At 53.2% G+C, this 18,586-nt stretch overlaps 4 protein-coding genes across 4 annotated transcripts; 1 reads left to right on the forward strand and 3 right to left on the reverse strand.

Annotated features, from left to right (window-relative positions):
* Window positions 1-156: 156 nt before the first annotated feature.
* Window positions 157-3,917, reverse strand: MONBRDRAFT_27821 (uncharacterized protein; the record flags this gene model as incomplete). The annotated part of the gene is made up of 11 exons (XM_001748314.1): window positions 157-385; window positions 510-586; window positions 963-1,037; window positions 1,594-1,725; window positions 1,832-1,934; window positions 2,017-2,108; window positions 2,197-2,242; window positions 2,554-2,655; window positions 2,763-2,806; window positions 3,082-3,201; window positions 3,360-3,917. 11 exons carry the CDS (start codon window positions 3,915-3,917, stop codon window positions 157-159), a joined length of 1,578 nt encoding a protein of 525 aa, XP_001748366.1.
* Window positions 3,918-4,403: 486 nt separating this feature from the next.
* On the reverse strand, window positions 4,404-8,808 carry MONBRDRAFT_10508 (uncharacterized protein; the record flags this gene model as incomplete). Its single annotated transcript, XM_001748315.1, has 6 exons — window positions 4,404-4,447; window positions 5,743-5,987; window positions 6,278-6,627; window positions 6,946-7,295; window positions 7,641-7,932; window positions 8,107-8,808. The coding sequence occupies 6 exons, from the start codon at window positions 8,806-8,808 to the stop codon at window positions 4,404-4,406; spliced, it is 1,983 nt and encodes a 660-aa protein (XP_001748367.1).
* Window positions 8,809-11,618: 2,810 nt separating this feature from the next.
* MONBRDRAFT_33613 (uncharacterized protein) lies at window positions 11,619-15,095 on the forward strand (the record flags this gene model as incomplete). Its single annotated transcript, XM_001748242.1, has 1 exon — window positions 11,619-15,095. The coding sequence occupies one exon, from the start codon at window positions 11,619-11,621 to the stop codon at window positions 14,763-14,765; it is 3,147 nt and encodes a 1,048-aa protein (XP_001748294.1). The 3' UTR covers window positions 14,766-15,095.
* MONBRDRAFT_33614 (uncharacterized protein) lies at window positions 15,094-17,879 on the reverse strand (the record flags this gene model as incomplete). Its single annotated transcript, XM_001748316.1, has 13 exons — window positions 15,094-15,188; window positions 15,287-15,340; window positions 15,414-15,755; window positions 15,829-15,933; window positions 16,011-16,188; window positions 16,293-16,413; window positions 16,555-16,681; window positions 16,855-16,905; window positions 17,007-17,112; window positions 17,228-17,316; window positions 17,415-17,480; window positions 17,659-17,690; window positions 17,819-17,879. The coding sequence occupies 13 exons, from the start codon at window positions 17,877-17,879 to the stop codon at window positions 15,153-15,155; spliced, it is 1,368 nt and encodes a 455-aa protein (XP_001748368.1). The 3' UTR covers window positions 15,094-15,152.
* Between the last annotated feature and the right edge of the window lie 707 nt (window positions 17,880-18,586).

The following is an 18,586-nucleotide window of genomic DNA, read 5'->3' on the forward strand; positions in this document are numbered from 1 at the left end:
GGGGGGGGGGGGGGGGGGCACAGTAAGGGCCTACTTGATTGGAAGCCGTGGTTGAGAGTAGCCAATCAAAGAGGCAAGCTGCGGCTTCGGCATTCACAACGAATGGGGTGTCCAGCGTTGCAGCAATCTTCTTATTTTGCTTGCGACAAGCAGCAATTACATTCTGTCAATAAAATACCGCAAACCAAGGTCAGAAAAAGGCGTGGAAGCCGCGGTGGTGGTCTCCGAGAGCATGCGCACGTTTCGCCACTTGAAGAGTGCCGTCAAGCGATTGGCAGTCTCGAGAATGAGTTGCTCCCCAACGCTTCCCAACAGCGTTGCTTCCATAAGCGCATCGGCAAGCTTGACACAGGTCCGCGCCTTTTTAACATTGAGATCGCTCACGCTATGAAGAAAGCAACGACCAAGGTTGAACCGACAACGACATCAACGGGAAAAAGACGGGCCCAGGAGAGGCAAGAGCGGTTTGGAGGAGCGCGAAAGAGCCGTGATGAATGATGCATGCATACCTGCTCTCCGCTGACATGTCGCCGTGAATGGGAAGACGCAGCTCCTCTAGATCAGTCTCCAAAACGTGGGTGGCCAGCTATCAATGAAGTTTGCAGACAAAAAAAAGAAGAAGTGATGTTTCCACACGGACGCAAGCTAGGCGACAAGAAAGTCCCACACATACCATACTAGCAAGGCTCCAGCAAGATTGCTCCTTGATCCCGGAGGCTTCCGTTTTTTTTTTCGGGTGACAAGCGAGCCATTCCAGCAGGATGAGCAAACTGGCTCTGTCGACAGACAGTTGTCGTGGTGTCAGGGACGAGTAAGCTACCTTGGGAGACGCAGGCTTGCAGCAGGTCAGCAACAGGGAATACAACCTGAGCCTGCAAAGAAATGTTGCAGACAAGTCTGAGTATAAGAACAAAGGAAAAGCCGAGCAAAAGTGGAGGACAAAGGTGTTGCGGTGTTCACACCTCACTGTGGCGCATAGCGACGCAGTCATCCAGTGTAAAGGACAAATCTTTGCCAGCAAGGAGACCGAGCGACAACTGCAGAGGCCAAAACGACGGTTCATGAAGCAGGGTGAGAATCCTTTGCAAGCCAACGCTGGCCGTGACGCACGCACAAACAAAACGGGATAAAAAGAACACAACGCATGCGATGTCGAAAAAATTTCATCCCAACCTTTGAAAAGCAAAATTGAATCAGCATTTCACGATGCCGTTCACCAAGGCGCATCTTGGTAAGTTGCTGAAGGTCATGCCATCATGGACGAGACATGAGAACCACGGCGGGGAATCGAAAAAGCCCACAGCGCTGCCTTGAAGGTTGACGGACCTCATAAACAGCGCACGCAACAGTGGCATCTCGTGCTACAACAGCTTCAAGCATGGACAATAGCTGAAGGCAAAAGCTGTCAGCCCAGGTTGGCAGTGCTGGCAAAAGGGCAGCTGAATGCAAACTTTGGCTGGAACCGAACCCACCTCATCTTCGACATCAGACTGTGCTGGTGATGCCTGCACAGCATGGGGGAGCGAGCAGCGCCGCAAGGCCAAGTCAACTTTCGGGCTGAGACTGATTTGAACGTAACATTTCGCCACCTACTTTGAGCCAAATCAAATTGCAAAGCCCAGCATTGATGCGTGCTCCTGCATCACGACGCAGCCGACATTTGCGCAAAGCAAGCATCGCGCTGTTGCGAAACCCTGGTTGCGTCCAAAAGGGCCAGGCCAATGCCTAAATTTCCACCATTGCCTTGTGAGCACGACGCAAAGAGAGAATAAACAGACAACAGAATGAGCCTGATTGGAAGGCGAATCATGTGAGCAAGGGTCACGCCGACCTCAGCAGCACACCCCATCTTTTCAGGCGTGGTCATGTATAGCAGATCCAAGAGTCGAGATAGCTGAAGCTCGCAATTTTCATGGCGGTTGAGCTTGGCACAACTATATTTGAGCGAACAGAAGGTGATCTGGCACAAAGACGCATTGAAGTGGCTAGATTACCCAAGCAGGAAAGGCGCCTTACGATTGCAAGAGTGGTGCAATGTCAGTGGCCACTGCAGGCGTGCAGGAGGCAAAAATCGAAGCCACCGCATCCAAGACTTGAAGGCGCAGTGTCTAAGCAAAAGATACCACGACCAGCAAATTTACTTGCGCCATCGCGATCCTATAATGTGCCAGCGGGACAGCTCCCATGCAGGCTGACCTGGTTGTGAGCAGACAATTCTTGCAGGACTTGCAGGCCAATGGATCTGAAATTGACATGGGATATTTGGATGAGATGGACTGAAGCTCGAAGGCAAAAGGTCATCAGCCACTTCAGGCCTCATGCGAGTCAGGAGGAGGGGCAAAGAATGACCTTAGTGTGTCGGTGCGTTCAAGAAGATGTGTCAGGAAACGCAAGATGACAGCGTGCAAACATTCGCAGCCCGTGGGTATGGTAACAATGGCAGTCTACCAAGGCACAGGCATTCCGTTTGTGGGTGAAACAACCTTCCGATAGCAAAGTTGTCAAGGTAGGAAAAAAAAAAAAAAAAAAAAAAAAAAAAAAGCACAAACCTACCTGAAGGCTCGAGCGCACATTTCGGGCAGGGATTTGAAGGGCATTGAACCAGGTTGCAGTTTGAGAAAATTGTTCATCGCGTGCTTCTTGTTCCAAAGCCACCTGCCAAAGCGGTCGCAGCCGGAGCAGCAGAAGCTTGAACAAGCGTACCAACTCATGATTCTTTGATTAATGTCATTTTTTTTTTCTTTTTTCTGCGATCTTCGTACCCGCAACAGAGCTGAAAAGCCGTCTTCATGGCGCGGGAGGTGAGCTATGGTCCAGCAGAGCAGAATGGCGCTTGGCGACCATACAGTGGCTTGCTTCAAGTGACGCCCGACGTCTCGGCAGAATGCCTATCAGCAGCCCATGGCCATGACAATCGGCATTGATTATTTTTGGGCAGCTTTTGAGCGTCAGTACGACAATAAGCAAGCTCAGGAGAGCAACGGAAGAGGCAGCATTGGAGGGTGTATCAATGCGCAAGTAGGTAGATATGATGTGAAGAGAAAGAAAAAAAAGGGTGAGAGAAAGGAGAAGGTCACAAACCTGGTTGTGACGAACGGCTTGGAGAAGAGTTTGGATAACGTCGTTGTGCAACACTCTGTTGTTGGTGTGTAGCATATCCAGGCGGTTCAGCAATGCTGCCACAACGGGGCGCATGTCTCCCTGTCGTTGGTTGAGCAAAGCGGGCCGAAGCGATGGATGAGCACGAAGAGCAAGGATAGCTTGCTCAGACAAAAAGGCTCTGCCGCCCGCGCACAGCTGCCGTATCGAGCCACACGGCAACTCCTTGAAGCGAAGCATGGCGTCCCGAGGAGAGATACCTTCTGACTATAGGGCAAGATGTCTTGTAGGAGGGTGGCGAGCAGGTCGGGCTCGGAGGCAGTGACGGCTCGAGCCAGAGCGGCGCGCAGGGTGCGAAACTGGGCAGGAGTGAACACCCACTGTCGAAAGGCACGGCAAAAGGCGGCGAGCATGCGAGTGTCCATGCGACCCGAGAGTAGAGCATTGAAGGCATGATCTGCCAGGGCACGGCCGTCAGAAATGTGGCCTGGCAGGAGCGTGAAACGGGAGAGGTGGGTCAGGAGGTGTTCCAAAAGTTCCATGGTCAAGCCAGTCGCAAAGGCGAGGTCCTGCTGGGCAAGGGCATCCTCAAGCGCGCGGTATGCGGGGAGGAGGATGACCAGGTCAAGTGCTTTGGCCCGTTGACTCGCGACGTTGAGAAACTGATATAGGAAGCGTTCATGACAAGCGGCATCCTCGAGCAGTTCGGCCACGTTCAGGAGTGACGGCTTTTTTGAAGTGGCGATCACATCGTTGGCGAGTGCAGCCAAATCACGCCCCGATTGAAGCCGCTGTCGCCAATCCTCGTTGACGGGCATGTCCCTGGGTCACAACCGAGCCCAACCCAGCTCCTCTACACAGCAACCACCCCCGTCTATCGTGTCCGGAAGCGGTCGTCATCCAAGGCTGAGAAAAAAAGTCAGTGAACCCGTCGCTCGCCACACTCGCGCGCCCGCGCCGCCACGGCAAAGTCAGCAGAGTAATGAAGTAAATGAAGAACGAATGTTAGTTTTTGTAGATATCAAGGTAAGTCATGTGCTGAAAGTTGCAGACGTATATAGAGAAGATGTCGATATGAGTAGAGCGCGCCACGAACAGGTGAATTGTCGACAAAAAAAATAACGGTTCGAAGCTGTTCTCGACGGCGCAAACGGAATGTTACAAGACCCCTCCATAGTATAATATTTAATTGTCAGCGTTTTTCTTGGTGCAGATTATATGCCATTGGTTCCAGCTGACCCCCAAGAAAGCTGGGTGCGTTGAATGGGTTTTCACACCACCCCCACAAACAAAAGAAACTTGCTTCAGTTGGTAGCGCCCATAGCGTCGATTGTTTCCTTATGACTGACTAGCCGTTAGGAGAGAGAGAGAGAGAGAGAGAGAGAGAGAGAGAGAGAGAGAGAGAGAAACCAAAGAGAGATGAGGGAGAAGAGTGAGAGAGATATGAGAGTGAGAGAGAAAGCAGAAAGAGAGATGAATTGAAAGAGAGGTGGAAAGCGAAAAAGGGCAGCGTAAGGCAGACGGCGAGGAGCTGCCATCAAAGGAACAAGTCAAGGCAGACGTAAATCCAACCTTGAAAGCGACACAGACAGCTAAGCAAGCGGTAAGAGGGTCAGAGAGACACAGAGAGAGAGAGAGAGAGAGACAGACAGAGAGAGACAGAGAGACAGAGCAAAAGAGACAGAGAGAGACAGAGAAACAGAGAGAGACAGAGAGAGTTTGAGAGAGAGAGAGAGAGTTTGAGAGAGAGAGAGAGAGTTTTTGAGAGAGAGAGAGAGAGAGACAGAGAGACAGAGAGACAGACAGAGAGAGTTTGAGAGAGAGAGAGAGAGAGAGAGAGAGAGACACACACACACACACACACACACACAGAGACGGAGCAGATTCACGACGACAACGTCGCTGGCGTCGGGGTGTAGAGCGACGACAAGGAGGGCTGCGGTTAACCTTTTGGCGTCGTCAGCTGGCCGTGTGTGGGGTCTGCATGGCATAGCGTCGCAGATTCCTTCCCGCCTTGCAAGATTATTGGGGTGGGATCGACTGATTGACGGGCCTCTTGCTTGTCACAGTATCTCTCCCCCATCGTGGCCACGAGCGCACGCTGGTTGTGGCGTTGATCAGAATGCAACCGATTGGCAGCGCAACTTTGACAGTCGCATCGATTGCCTACAGCCCTGACGTGTGGTACTGAGCCATCCAGACGGGTCTGGGGCGTGGGCCAGTTCCACCCAGAGGGGTGAAGTCGCATTCACCCCATCAAACGCCACAAAAACACAAATCTCAGAGCACACGCCCCGCCCCGCGCATCTCAACCCACGCCATGCGGTGGTCACAGTCTCTGCTCGCTGCGCTTTTGTGCCTGTTGGCGTTCTTTCATCGGGTACGACAGGCTGGGTATCATTCAGAACTGTTGAGTGTCCACTTCCGTACGTGCCGTACCTAACGGCTGCCTGCATTCTTTGCTGCTTGATCGTCTTGCCGCTTCGCTTCATCACAGGCTTTCGCGCAAGATGTGACGCTTGCAGACGTGCTGGCGCTCGAGTCGGCTCTGCCAGGTAGAGGCTTTGTCCCTCAACTCATCCTGCCGCGCCCGTGGCAGCCCTCTTCAGCATCTCATAGGTTTGACCATTTTGCAGGAAGTACCTCCACCACCATGAGCCCGGGCATTGCCCTCCCCAACGGCAATGGCTCGCTCTATGCGCCGCCAACCCTGGCGCTTTCGCTTCCTGAGCGGCCCACTCTTCCCGTTTTCGCAGATTTCGCAAATGCCACCACCACGTCTCCGACATCCATCCTCACTACCCTGACCGACGCTGTCACCACCGCCATCACAACCACCATCGATGACACCACGGCAAACACGACGACAGATGCTTCCGTCACCACACCTACACCCAGCGATATCGTACCGACCAGCAGCTCGGTCCTTCTCCAGCCCTCCTCTTCCATCGTGTTTGCCCCTTCTTCCAGAACACAAAGCGTGTCTCCGTCGTCGTCCGCTTCGCCAGTAGCCCCATCATCCTCGGTGCTCTCGAGCCTGATGTCCTCCATCGCATACACGACAACTACCTCCGCGCTCTCGAGTGTTTCCTCGGTAGTCCCTTCCACCACTGCGTCATCTTCCTTCGAGGTATCTTCCACGCTGTCATCTAGCCCGAGCAGCACAACAGATACTTACTCTACCAGCACTATCGCGCCGGGCACTAGCAGCGTTTCTACCCCTTCATCCATCACCTCCGCGACTCCAATGGCTCCTTCGAGCTCGTCTTGGAGCTCAACCTCAAGCACTGTAATCTTTTCGAGTGACAACCCGAGTACATCAAGCATCGTTGTTAGTAGTAGCAGCACAGCCTCTATCCTGACTTCAGCAGCGCCATCCAGCAGCACGCTTGACATGACGCCCGTCTCCTCTTCCTCATTGACCTCGCTTACAACATCTTCGGCTAGCGCACAGCCATCCTCTTCAGCCAGTTCCGTCAGTAGCTCAGTGATCCCTCCCACCAGCACCATGGTGGCCGTCAGCAGCAGCTCGGGAGTTCACAGCAGCACTGCCTTTGGCTCTAGCACCAACCTGCCAACGCCCTCCTCCATCGCTTTGTCAAGCGCAACGATCAGCGCCAGCATACCTCCGGTCACAAGCTCTTCGCAGGTGCTCGAGCCCAGCAGTACGCTGCTCGCCCCATCCTCAACCTTGGTCTCACCAAGCATCAGTGTCTCCGCCAGTGAAGAACCCTTGCCCAGCTCCTCAAGCGTTCAGCTTCCGAGTGTTTCCTCTTCAATTGGCCTTGCGACTTCAGTGCTTCCGTCAGTTTCCACCACATCGGCAGGGCTGGAGAGCACCTCCACCTTGATGGCTTCCAGTACCCCCGGTCCGTCGAGCATCACACCGTCCACCAGCCTTTCGTCCAGTACCAGCGCCAGCGATGGATACACCTCTCCTTCTTCCTCGTCTCCCTTCTTTTCTGCAAGCGCGAGCAGCCATGTCCCGGCCAGCAGCTCGGCCCCTGTGGCGACAAGCACCGAGACCATTCTCTCCTCCTCCACGGCAAGCCCCGCGCCATCTTCAACATCATCAACATTTGTTTCGAGCTCCCCGCCCACCTCAAGCCTGGCCTCGTCAGGTGTCTTTGGTAGCGCAAGCTCTGCAATGCCAAGTGCCATTCCATCTTCGTCAACTGTCACTTTTAGCTCTGACGCTGCAACGATGAGCACCATATCTTCAAGCTCCTTCTTGCCATCTCAAAGTAGCGTGGCAAGCTTCACATCAAGCTTGTTCTCCTCCACCATGACATCTTTTGTCACGTCAAGCACGGAACAGGTTTGTCACAGATTGTCAGTCCAAAAAAGATGAAACGCTTGCGCGCGCTCACGCTGCTCTTTGTACCTCGTGCCATAGGTGCCCCCGAGTAGCACGACAGCCCTGCCCTCGTCCGCAACCTTGGGCGTCTCCACCAGTCTGACATCAAACCCAATCACGACGTTGCTTCCCACCCCGTCCTCTTGGCAAATGCCGGGCACGACAACAGACTACTCGCCCTCACCCTCCACTTCCAGCTCAGCTATTCTCTCTGCCTCCAGCTCCTTGTCGGTGGTGCTGACATCATCATTGTCGAGTAGTAGCGCAACCCCGTCGCTCAGCTCGGTGACCTCGAGTAGCTTTGGAACTACCAGCATTCCCAGTGTCAGCTCAAACTTGGTAACCCCTGCAGTGGGGTCCTCCAGCGCAGGTGTTAGTCTTCCACCGAGTACACCCGTTGTCACGACCAACACCGCTGTGCCGACTAGCTCGACTGCATACGTTGTGGCGACCTCAAGTGTAGTTTCCAGTGTGCCCTATCCAGCAACAACTAGCTTGACGTCACTTAGCAGCGCGTATACATCTCTTGCTTCAACAAGCGATATGGCTGGACCCAGCTCAAGCTCGGACACGTTTGCTACTTCAGACGTTTTTTCATCCGTACAGGTCACTATCAGCTCCACTGCAAGCTCAACGGCCCTATTCAGTACCTCTGTTGCACCTGCTAGCAGTGATGCCACCAGCAGCTCGGCAGCGACGAGTATTCCCGGTTCAAGCTCCAGTTTGTTGTTGCCATCTTCTGTTGCAACCTCGAGCTTGCCTGTGAGTTTGACTAGTAACATCCCAACAAGCTCCCTCACACAGAGTGCGATGCTGACCTCTGACCTGCCTGAGCCAACATCGTCCAGCACAGCCAGCGTGGGCACCACCAGTCTACCGGGTTCATCCTCTTTACCAATGCTCAGCTCTACGAACGTGGTCATGAGTTCTTCTGCAGTGCCCAGCAGCTCATCATTGGCGCCGTCTAGCTCGACATTTGTTTTGCAACCCCCTAGCACGGTTGTCACTCCACCGTCTCTACCCAGCAGCCCTCTCGTGCCATCATCGGCCTCTTCACTTGTTATGCCAGAGCTACCTTTTACTCTCCCACCCAGCCCACCGATATTATCAACGTCGATGCTGAGTATTCCAGTCTCACCCTCTGCGTTGATTTCTCCGATGCCTCCTACGACGCTGCCCCCACCCAGTCTGCCCAGCCTATCTTCCCCTCCCATGCCTTCCAGCTCGCCATCGTACCCAAGCAGCGCTGATCCGTTACAGTCACCCACATCACCATTGCCACTAAGCTCTTCAAGTGTCGTCACTGGTAGCACCTCGAGCCTTCCGTTTCCAGCTTCGTCCAGTGTGGGCATGGTCTTATCGTCAACCAGTTCTTACGGTTTGGCTAGCAGCACTGCGTTTCCGGCACTCTCTTCAACTGCATCGGTCACACCAACGCCGTCTACGACGCAAACGGTCTCAACTCCATTGAGCTCACCTCTGCCAAGTCCCACCTCTGTAATATCAAGCACGACGCTGCTCTCTGCAAGCACGAGCGACCTGATGACACCTTCTTCCTCACAAGCTTTAACATCCACAAGCATGGGCACAGCAACTGATTTTGTGAGTTCCATGCTCACCAGCAGTGAGTTTGTAACAACCTCTGCCTCTCAGTTTGCTTCATCTGCCGAGATAAGCAGCGCTTCCGCATCGTTGGTATCACCAACCAGCCTGTTACCGAGCACGTCATCTCCTTCTGTCTCCACTTTGCTCTCGACCTTGCCATCGCTCAGTGCATCCTCAGTATTCACGACAGCAGTAACCGAAGCCTCAACCTCAGTTTCAAGTCTACCAAGCTCTGGAAAGTTGTCGAGTATCAGCACGAGCAGTGCACAAGCAGTTCCCAGTTCATCACTGTCCAGCAGTGTCACCATCAGTTCGGCCATGGACTCCACCAGCACGGTGCTGCCGACACCTTCCGCAACTCAAGCTGCGCCCTCAAGCACAAGCGCGCTTTTGCCGTCCACAAGTCTCCTCTCGACCAGCATGAGCAGCTTTGTGCAGCCGGCATCAAGCAGCGCTGTTCCGTCTTCCCTAAGCTCTATTGCAACCGATTCGAACAGCGTCACGTCAGCAATCACAACCAGCAGCCTTTTACCAACAGTAACAGCGAGCAATCCCGTTGCCGTCAGCTCTTCCTCTCCCATAGCTACCACCGTGCTTGCAACTCAAACGATTGCCCCCAACTCCAGTCTCATTGAATCCCCAGTGACAACCAGCACATCAGTCATTGTGCCACCTTCGTCATCGACGTCGTTTGCGTTGTCTTCCTCATCCGTACAATCGATCGACGTGACACCGTCGACATCATCAACGTCGTTTGCTCTTTCTTCGTCTGCTGCTACCACATCATTGATTGATGTGACACCGTCGACATCATCGACGTCGTTTGTTCTGTCATCGTCGTCTGCTGCTGCCACGCCGTCGACATCATTGACGTCGCTTGCTCTGTCTTCGTCTGCTGCTGCCACATCATCGATTGATGTGACACCGTCAACATCATCGACGTCGTTTGTGCTCTCTTCATCGTCTGCTGCAGCCACGCCGTCAGCATCATCGACGTCATTTGTGCTCTCTTCGTCTGCTGCTGCCACATCATCGATTGATGTGACACCGTCGACATCATCGACATCGTTTGTGCTCTCATCGTCGTCTGCTGCTGCCACGCCGTCGACATCATCGACGTCGCTTGCTCTGTCTTCGTCTGCTGCTGCCACATCATCGATTGATGTGACACCGTCAACATCATCGACATCGTTTGTGCTCTCTTCATCGTCTGCTGCTGCCACATCATCGATTGATGGGACACCGTCGGCATCATCGACGTCGGTTGTGCTGTCATCGTCGTCTGCTGCAGCCACGCCGTCGACATCATTGACGTCGTTTGTCCTGTCATCTTCGTCTGCTGCTGCCACATCATCGATTGATGTGACACCATCAACATCATCGACATCGTTTGTGCTCTCGTCATCGTCGTCTGCTGCAGGTGACACCGTCAACATCATCGACATCGTTTGTGCTCTCGTCATCGTCTGCTGCTGCCACATCATCGATTGATGTGACACCGTCAACATCATCGACATCGTTTGTGCTCTCGTCATCGTCTGCTGCTGCCACATCATCGTCATTGATGTGACACCTTTGTGCATCATCTTCGTCGTTTGTGCTCTCGTCATCGTCTGCTGCAGCCACGCCGTCGTCATCATCAACGCCATTTGTGCTCTCTTCGTCTGCTGCTGCCACGCCATCAATTGACGCGACGCCCTCAACATCATCGACGTCCTTTGTGTTGTCATCGTCATCTGTTACAGCCACGCCATCGATCGAAGTGACGCCATCCACATCATCGACGTCCTTTGTTCTGTCGTCTTCATCTGCTGCTGCTACATCTTCAGCAGACGTGACACCTTCGACATCATCGACATCAACTGTGCTCTCGTCATCGTCTGCTGCAGCCACATCGTCGACATCATCAACGTCATTTGTGCTCTCTTCGTCTGCTGCTGTCACGTCATCTGCTGACGCGACGCCCTCAACATCATCGACGTCGTTTGTGTTGTCATCGTCCTTTGTTACAGCCACGCCATCGATCGAAGTGACGCCATCCACATCATCGACGTCCTTTGTTCTGTCGTCTTCATCTGCTGCTGCTACATCTTCAGCAGACGTGACACCTTCGACATCATCGACATCAACTGTGCTCTCGTCATCGTCTGCTGCAGCCACGCCGTCGACATCATCAACGTCATTTGTGCTCTCTTCGTCTGCTGCTGCCACGTCATCAATTGACGTGACGCCCTCAACATCATCGACGTCGTTTGTGTTGTCATCGTCCTTTGTTTTGTCTTCGTCTGCTTCTGCCACATCTTCAGCAGACGTGACACCTTCGACATCATCCACGTCGTTTGTGTTATCATCGTCTTTGACAGCTACCCCTTCCCTGGATGTAACACCATCGACCTCGCAGACGTCTCTCATGTTATCATCAAGTGCTGCAGCTACCTCCTCGCTAGACGTCTCAGCATCGCTGTCCACTGCAGCTTCTTTGTCCTCCACAACTGCCGTCACCTCGTCGTTAGCAACATCGGCGACCGTGCAGACTGTTGTGCCCTCGGTGAGCTCAATGACGTCTTTGGCAACACCGTCATCATCCAGCGTGTTTGTGATACCTTCATCCTCAGTGGCCACCACACCACCTTCAACCACAAGCACCACACCATCACCTACGACAACAACTATGACCACGACTGACCAAACGCCCACCACCCTCGTCACTCCTGACACCACCACGATCCCCATCACCTCTACCACGCCGATAACGACGACCGACGACGTCACGACAAGCGAAAACACTGGTGGGAGCGGATCAACTTCAGACACGGTGGCAGACACAACGACAGAGGTCACTACCACCTCGCCAGTGACCACAGACTCGAGTGGCAGTGGCGACTTGTTCACAACAACATCTTCAGAGCTGACGACAGAGGACTTGACAACATCTGAGTTTGATTTCAGCGGCAGCACCTCGACTGAGACTCTGAGTTCAAGCACCACCGACACCATAACCACCGATTCAATCACCACCACTACCGCTACTACCGGTTTGGTCACTACGCTCCCGCTCACCACCACTGCCACTACCACTACCACTGAAACTGGAAGTGGAGAGGTCAACACCACCTCCGCCTTCCCAGAAACAACTACTTTTGTTAGCTCGACAACCAGCAATGTTTCAACTAGTCCCGATTCAACTCAAACAACACCGGCGCCGTTCACGACGACCAGCCTGCCGGGTACAACTTCGCCCTCAACATCCTCGGGACCTGGAAGCGGTGAAACGACCACAACAACTGCACCAACAACGAGCACATTGCTTACAACGACAGATGACAGTAGTGGCCAATCCACGTCGACTACCTTTCCATCATCCAACTTGACAACAACCATCTCAACAACCACAGAAAATGTTACTTTGGCCACAACCACGCCCGTAACAACCACGGACACAACAGCCACATCAACAGCCACATCAACAGCCACATCAACAGCCACATCAACAGCCACATCAACAGCCACATCAACAGCCACATCAACGGCCACAACAACGGCCACAACAAGAGTCACAACAACGGCGGTAAACTCCACCTCCATTACAACCGCCTCGACGCCTTCTACGACCGAAAATGTAACAACCACAGACTTTCCCGTCACCACAACATCCTCTGTTCCCGTCACGTCTTCTGCCAACATCACGACAACCATCGCGCCATTAACATCGACTACGCCCGTCCAAACTACGACGACGGTTCTGCCCACTTGTGCCAACACAACGCAATACCTCAACCTCAGCACTGGACTCTGTGTTAATCTGACGGAATGTGGCAGTGGCACATTTGAAGCTTCGCCGCCTTCAGTGACCAGCAATCGCATTTGTTTGACATTGACGACGTGCAATGCAAGCAATGCATATGAGATTGCAGCACCCACGCCGACGAGCGATCGGCAATGCCAGGGGGCATCTATCTGTACAGAAGCCGAGTATATTGCCACACCGCTGTCCGCGACGAGCGACCGCGTTTGCCGTCCCTTGACAACTTGTTCTCCCAGCGAAGAGCAGTTTGAGGCTACAGCTCCAACTGCAACTAGCGATCGTTTTTGTGCAAATGCAACACAGTGTCAAGCTTGGCAATACCAGACATCACCGATCGGCGTGAGCAATGATCGCAGCTGTGCCAACATTACTGTTTGTACAGAAGGACAGTTTGAGAGCGGCATGCCCTCGAGTACCACAGATCGCGAGTGCAGCAACGCAACCACGTGTCATATCAGCTGGCAGTATGAAGCGACGCCGTTGAGTCCCACCGCAGATCGTGTTTGTACTCCAGTGACCAACTGCAGTGCCACTGAGTATGCCTCGGTATTGCCCACAGCGACAACAGACCGCGTGTGCACAAATTACACGGTTTGCTCAGATTATGAGTTCATGTCGACCATGCCAACTAGCACATCTGACCGTGAATGCAGCTGCGGGTTCTTGGACAGTGAAGGGGAATTGCGGATGTCGTTGACCTTTACTGGGGTGCGAGATGCTCTGGCTAGTGCCAATCAAAGCGTAATCGATGCTTTTCACCAGGCCGTTGCAGAGGCGCTCATTCAAGAGACCGCCGTGCAATTTTTGACCCGCGTTTCGGCAGCTCAGCTTGCCAGCATAGACAGCGTGGAGGATGCGCGAGCCCTCAACGGTCTTAACTTGACTGTTGACCTTGAAGATCCAAACTTGACTTCTCTGGATGTGGACCGCATTCTAAAGTATTTTTCACTCGATGCCTGCTTTATTACAAATCTCACGGGCACACCAACAGCCAGTGCCAGTCAGCGCCGACGACGCGATGTGAGTTCGGAGGTCAATTTCGATCTGAGTGTGTTGCCAAACATTCTTGCGGACCTGGCGTGCTTGGTATACGATACCAACGCTGAATTTTCGGGTGCGGTGCTTGATGCCGTTCGCCAGTCACAGATGGCGTTTGTTCAAGATGGCACTGAGATTTCCAACCTGGCCGTGACCAATGCGGCGGGTAATTGTTTGTGTGGATGCCCTTCGACCACGAGGGCCGGTGAAGGGGAGAGTGGGAGCAATTTGCCTTTTGCCAGCAACGTTCCAATGTGGTTGGCCACGTTGGCTGTGCTACTGGCATTGATCCTTGGGCTTGTGATGTTGGTATTCCTGCGGCGTCGGCCATCTGCCGATGCTGCCGTTCTCAAAGATACTTCCTATATACAGCCTCCAAGTGCTTTGCCGGGCTACATCGAGCCACCCAAGTATCCCTTTTTCATGAATCACGAGCCCCTTCAATCAAAGACAGCGCCCGAGTACCAACCACCGCCCCCGTGGACGCCCCGCCTGGGTGGAGACGCCGAATTCGAAGAGTGGCCCAATGACGACGATCCCCTCTATGACTTTGCCGACAACACGCCGCTACCTGATTACGAGCAGCCGCCAGAATATGCCACGGTGCATGACTATGACTTGGTGGATCCGGAGGATTTGTTTTTGGATGTGGATGGGTCTGTGGCCACGTCCTTTTTCAACGTTTCCGGCACAGAAGATGAGTTATCCCTGTACAGCGATGCAACCTCCCTACGAGATGACTATACGTTACCCTCGGATCTTTTGGATGATTACTTGGAGCCCCCCATGATGGACTTTGGTCCTCGCTCAACAACAATTCCCGCCTATGAAGATGCGCCAGCCTTTCCCTTCAAACAATGATGAGCAGCTGAATACTTACATTAGCAGATAGAACAAAAGGAACATAAAAATAATGACTCCGTTTTGGTGATTTTTAAAAGACTTTGACTATTATCGGTTCTGCAGACGACGAGACGCATGATGTCTTGCACTGCCATTTGAGCTTTGTGAAAGTGTTTGGTGCATCAAGCTTGGATGATGATTATGCCGTGTATGCACGAAACCGGTCCAGGGTGTAGAAAACAAGGTTAGATTGGCGTTTGTTTCCTCAACTTCAGTCAGACGTCATCTTGCTGCTGGCGCTTCTGCACCCCACCTCATGTACATGAATGTGAATTGAAGAATCAATCGAAATCATCAGTCGATTTGCGACTTGTGATCAAGGATATCAAAACAAGATCAAAAGAACTATGCTTTAAAAAGCTTCGGTAGGCCTTCCCAGACCTAACACACATATGACCAGGAAATACATTCGGGAGCATGAGAGGCTAGAACCTCGGGAAGCAAGATTGTTCAATGACGGGTGAGGCACACGCCCGTACCTTGTGGTATTTGTCTTGACGGGCACCACTCCCAGTCATGGCCCACGCGGTGGTCTAAGCAACAAGCAACACGCGTGAGCTGAGCCCAAACCCAAAACTGAAAAGCGCGAGCCATTGAACATTGTACCTTGACGCTAAGACTGGTTTCAAACATAAAAGCTTGTGTGCCCTCTGCGACACGTTCGGGCACAAGCTTTGCTTTGCTTGCGCCCTCAAAACATTGGCGGTCCGGTCCGTGGGGCGTCATCATGGAGTGAAGGGTGGCGCCGCCAGGTTGGAAGCCTTCCGCCTTGGCCTCGTAATGCCCATGGATCAGCCCCATAAACTCGGACATGCAGTTGCGGTGATAGTAGGGTGGACGGAAGGTGTGCTCTTGCACGGACCAACGGGGCGGGAAGATGACAAAGTCCACCAATGCCAGTCCCGGCACGGGCGTTGGGCACGTGAGGACGGTGAAGATGCTTGGGTCCTGGCGGCATTGTCAGGCCGTGAGAATCAGAGACGGTGACCCAACTTGAAGCAAAGCATTCCAGGGCACGTACGATGTGATCAAAGCTGACAGAGTTGATGACGTTGAAGTCAGCCAGGTTGTATTTGAAAGGCGCATAGTTGCCATGCCACGCCACCACATCAAAGGGTGAATGGTCCTGTGGTAAGTCCAAACAGTCAGTGAGCCAACGCGGCACCTGAGCCTGTCCAACCGTCGGGTTCAGGTTGTGCCCACCTGGGTGGCAGCAAAGAAGCGCTGGTGGTACTTGGAGTAAACGGTGTAGGGCTCATCCACGTCCTCAAACCACGCGGTTGGGGTCATGAAATCACGAGGGTTGGCCAAGCCGTTGGCACCGATGGGGCCCAGACTGGGCAACTCGAAATGACCACTGAAAACTTCACAGATGTAACCCCTAGGAGAAGAATGATATTAATTCTCGCATGTGAGGCGCTAGTCTAGCCAGAGTACAAAAGGCGCGGAAAAGTTGGCCAACTAGGAAGAACGTTGTTTGCATACCGGGAGGGTCCTGTGACGTTGACTTGAAAGCGGATGCCGCGCTGGATCACGCAAATCTCATTGGGAGCCACCTTCATCTTGCCAAACTCAGTCTTGATGTCTAGGGTGCCCTGCTGCGGAACTAAAGCCATGGTACGGCAAAAGGCCAAGGCACAAGATGAGCGGGGAGAATATGAACAAGGTGGGCGACTCAACAATGGAAACTCCAAGAGGATGGTTTGCAACATGACCTTGGGAAATCGATACCAACACGACAACCTACCAATGAGGAAGTCGCCATCCGAGTTGTACAAGGCAGCATGGTCCATTGAGGTGTTGCAAGCGTAAATGTGAAAGGCTGTTCCACTGCGCATGCTGGCGTCACCAGCTCCAGCCACCGTGGACAGGCCCTATTAAGCATGATGAGGCATATTTCAAGCGAGTCAGTCCCGTGCGGTCGTGTGCACGCATCACCAAACCTTGATTCCTGTTCTTCCCAGCTTGACAATAAAATAATGGTCATCAAAAAGGGGGGCTAGTCAGACAGACAGGCCAGTGGAAAGAGCTTGAATGGCAGGTGTACCTGGACAAAGTTGGTTGGTGCATCCGGAATAGGAAAGGGATTCCAACGGAGCTGGTGGGCATAACGGCAAGTGTGAGCAAATAAGCCAGGGAGATTGCTGAGCAAAGAAACGCAGTCAGGTTCCTTCGTTCCGTGGCGCTGGCACACCAAACCTGGTTAGGGTCGGAGACGGCGTCAGCAAAGGATGGGGCCAGGTTTCCAATGTCGACTGCCTTGTATGGCTCGTGGCCTGCGGCAGGGCGGATGCGATACAGCCAGCTGCAGAAACATGGCCGGCAGGAGACATCAGGATGAGAGCGGTTTGACTCTAGATGTGAGGAGCGGAAATTTCTGGCCAACTGAGGTGGCGAGCAAATGGCGAGATCACGCCCACCTGCGAAAGTTTTCTTTGCGGGGCTGAGTAAAAGCAGTTCCAGAGAGCTGTTCAGCGTAGAGGCCAAGGGGGCACTGTTGTGGTGCGTTCTAAAAAGTACAGAATCAGAAGGACTCAGGATGAGGCGGAGAGTTGTTGGCTTGCACAGATCGTAGTGTGATAGGGTGAACTGCAAGGCTGCACGGACCTGGCCTTGAGGCAGGGCACCAGCCCGTGCTTCCGACGAGACCTCTTGGTTCAGGCCAGTGAAATACTGTCACACAAGAACACGGGCACCCATGTGAAGGGTGAGAAGCAAACAGGGGTGATGCAGACGAGAAGAAAAAGAGGAGGAGGAGGACGACGACGACGACGATGACGAGGAGGAGGAGAGGCAGAGGCAGAGGCAGACACAATGGAGTCCTCGACCTGGGCAGAGGATGTGCACATACCTTGATGCCATCCTCCTCAACGAGACCATGACCTAGAGTAAAGAAGCAAGTCAGTGCACGATCCACCGCGCAGGTGAGCAGGCACGTGTGAGCCAAGACGCTGGGGGAGGGAAGGCGGAATTCGCGCCGAACCCGTCTGAGGGAGGATCGAGGATCGTACCCGCCTGCTTGCGCTGAGCCGACGAGGCCTCAACCTTTGGGCGCTTAGCAGCCTCAGCCATGATACCAGGACTTCCCAAAAAAAAAAAAAAAAAATGCACCAAACCAAATGCAATCGTCCAGCAGCAGCCCTTGAGACCAGGAGCACAGGAGAAGCACACGGGAAGAGGGGAAGAGCACACGGGAAGAGCACACAGGAGCACTGGGGAAGAGCACACAGGCGCACTGGATCAGTGGAGCACTGGATAGTAGATCAGTGGATCAGCAGGAGCTCGACCGGCGAAACTGTCTCTCTCTCTCTCTTTGTGAGAGAAGAGCTTTGGAAGGGTTGTGCGGGGTAGAGAAGCGGGCTAGGTTGTGGTGAGTTTTCAGAGGGATGGTAGTATTGAAACATGAAATGGTAGTTGAAAGAAAGCCGATATTAGAGAAGCTGGCAACCTAATGCGTTATATCCAGAGAGAGGCTTAAAGTTGCTGTTTTCAGGAGAGAGAGGCAAAGATGCCGTGACGGGCAACGCACACCATTACTGCAGTGAAAGTGTGATCAAGTGTAACGTGAATTGCGTCGGGGAACCGGGTCGTGATGTAATCGGTACAAGACGGGTAACAACAACTGTACAAATACACTGTTGGATCAGGCTGTAACAAAGATATATCTCAAACTGCAGTTGTTACGGAATATAGATGGTTATCCTCACTGCGTTCATGCTAATCGTGTTTTTCAGTGACAACAACAACAACAACACCGTGCTGCGCGCTGCGCGTCTTTC

Source organism: Monosiga brevicollis, genomic scaffold (genome assembly GCF_000002865.3).
Source record: "Monosiga brevicollis MX1 MONBRscaffold_22 genomic scaffold, whole genome shotgun sequence".
Lineage (NCBI taxonomy): Eukaryota > Choanoflagellata > Craspedida > Salpingoecidae > Monosiga > Monosiga brevicollis.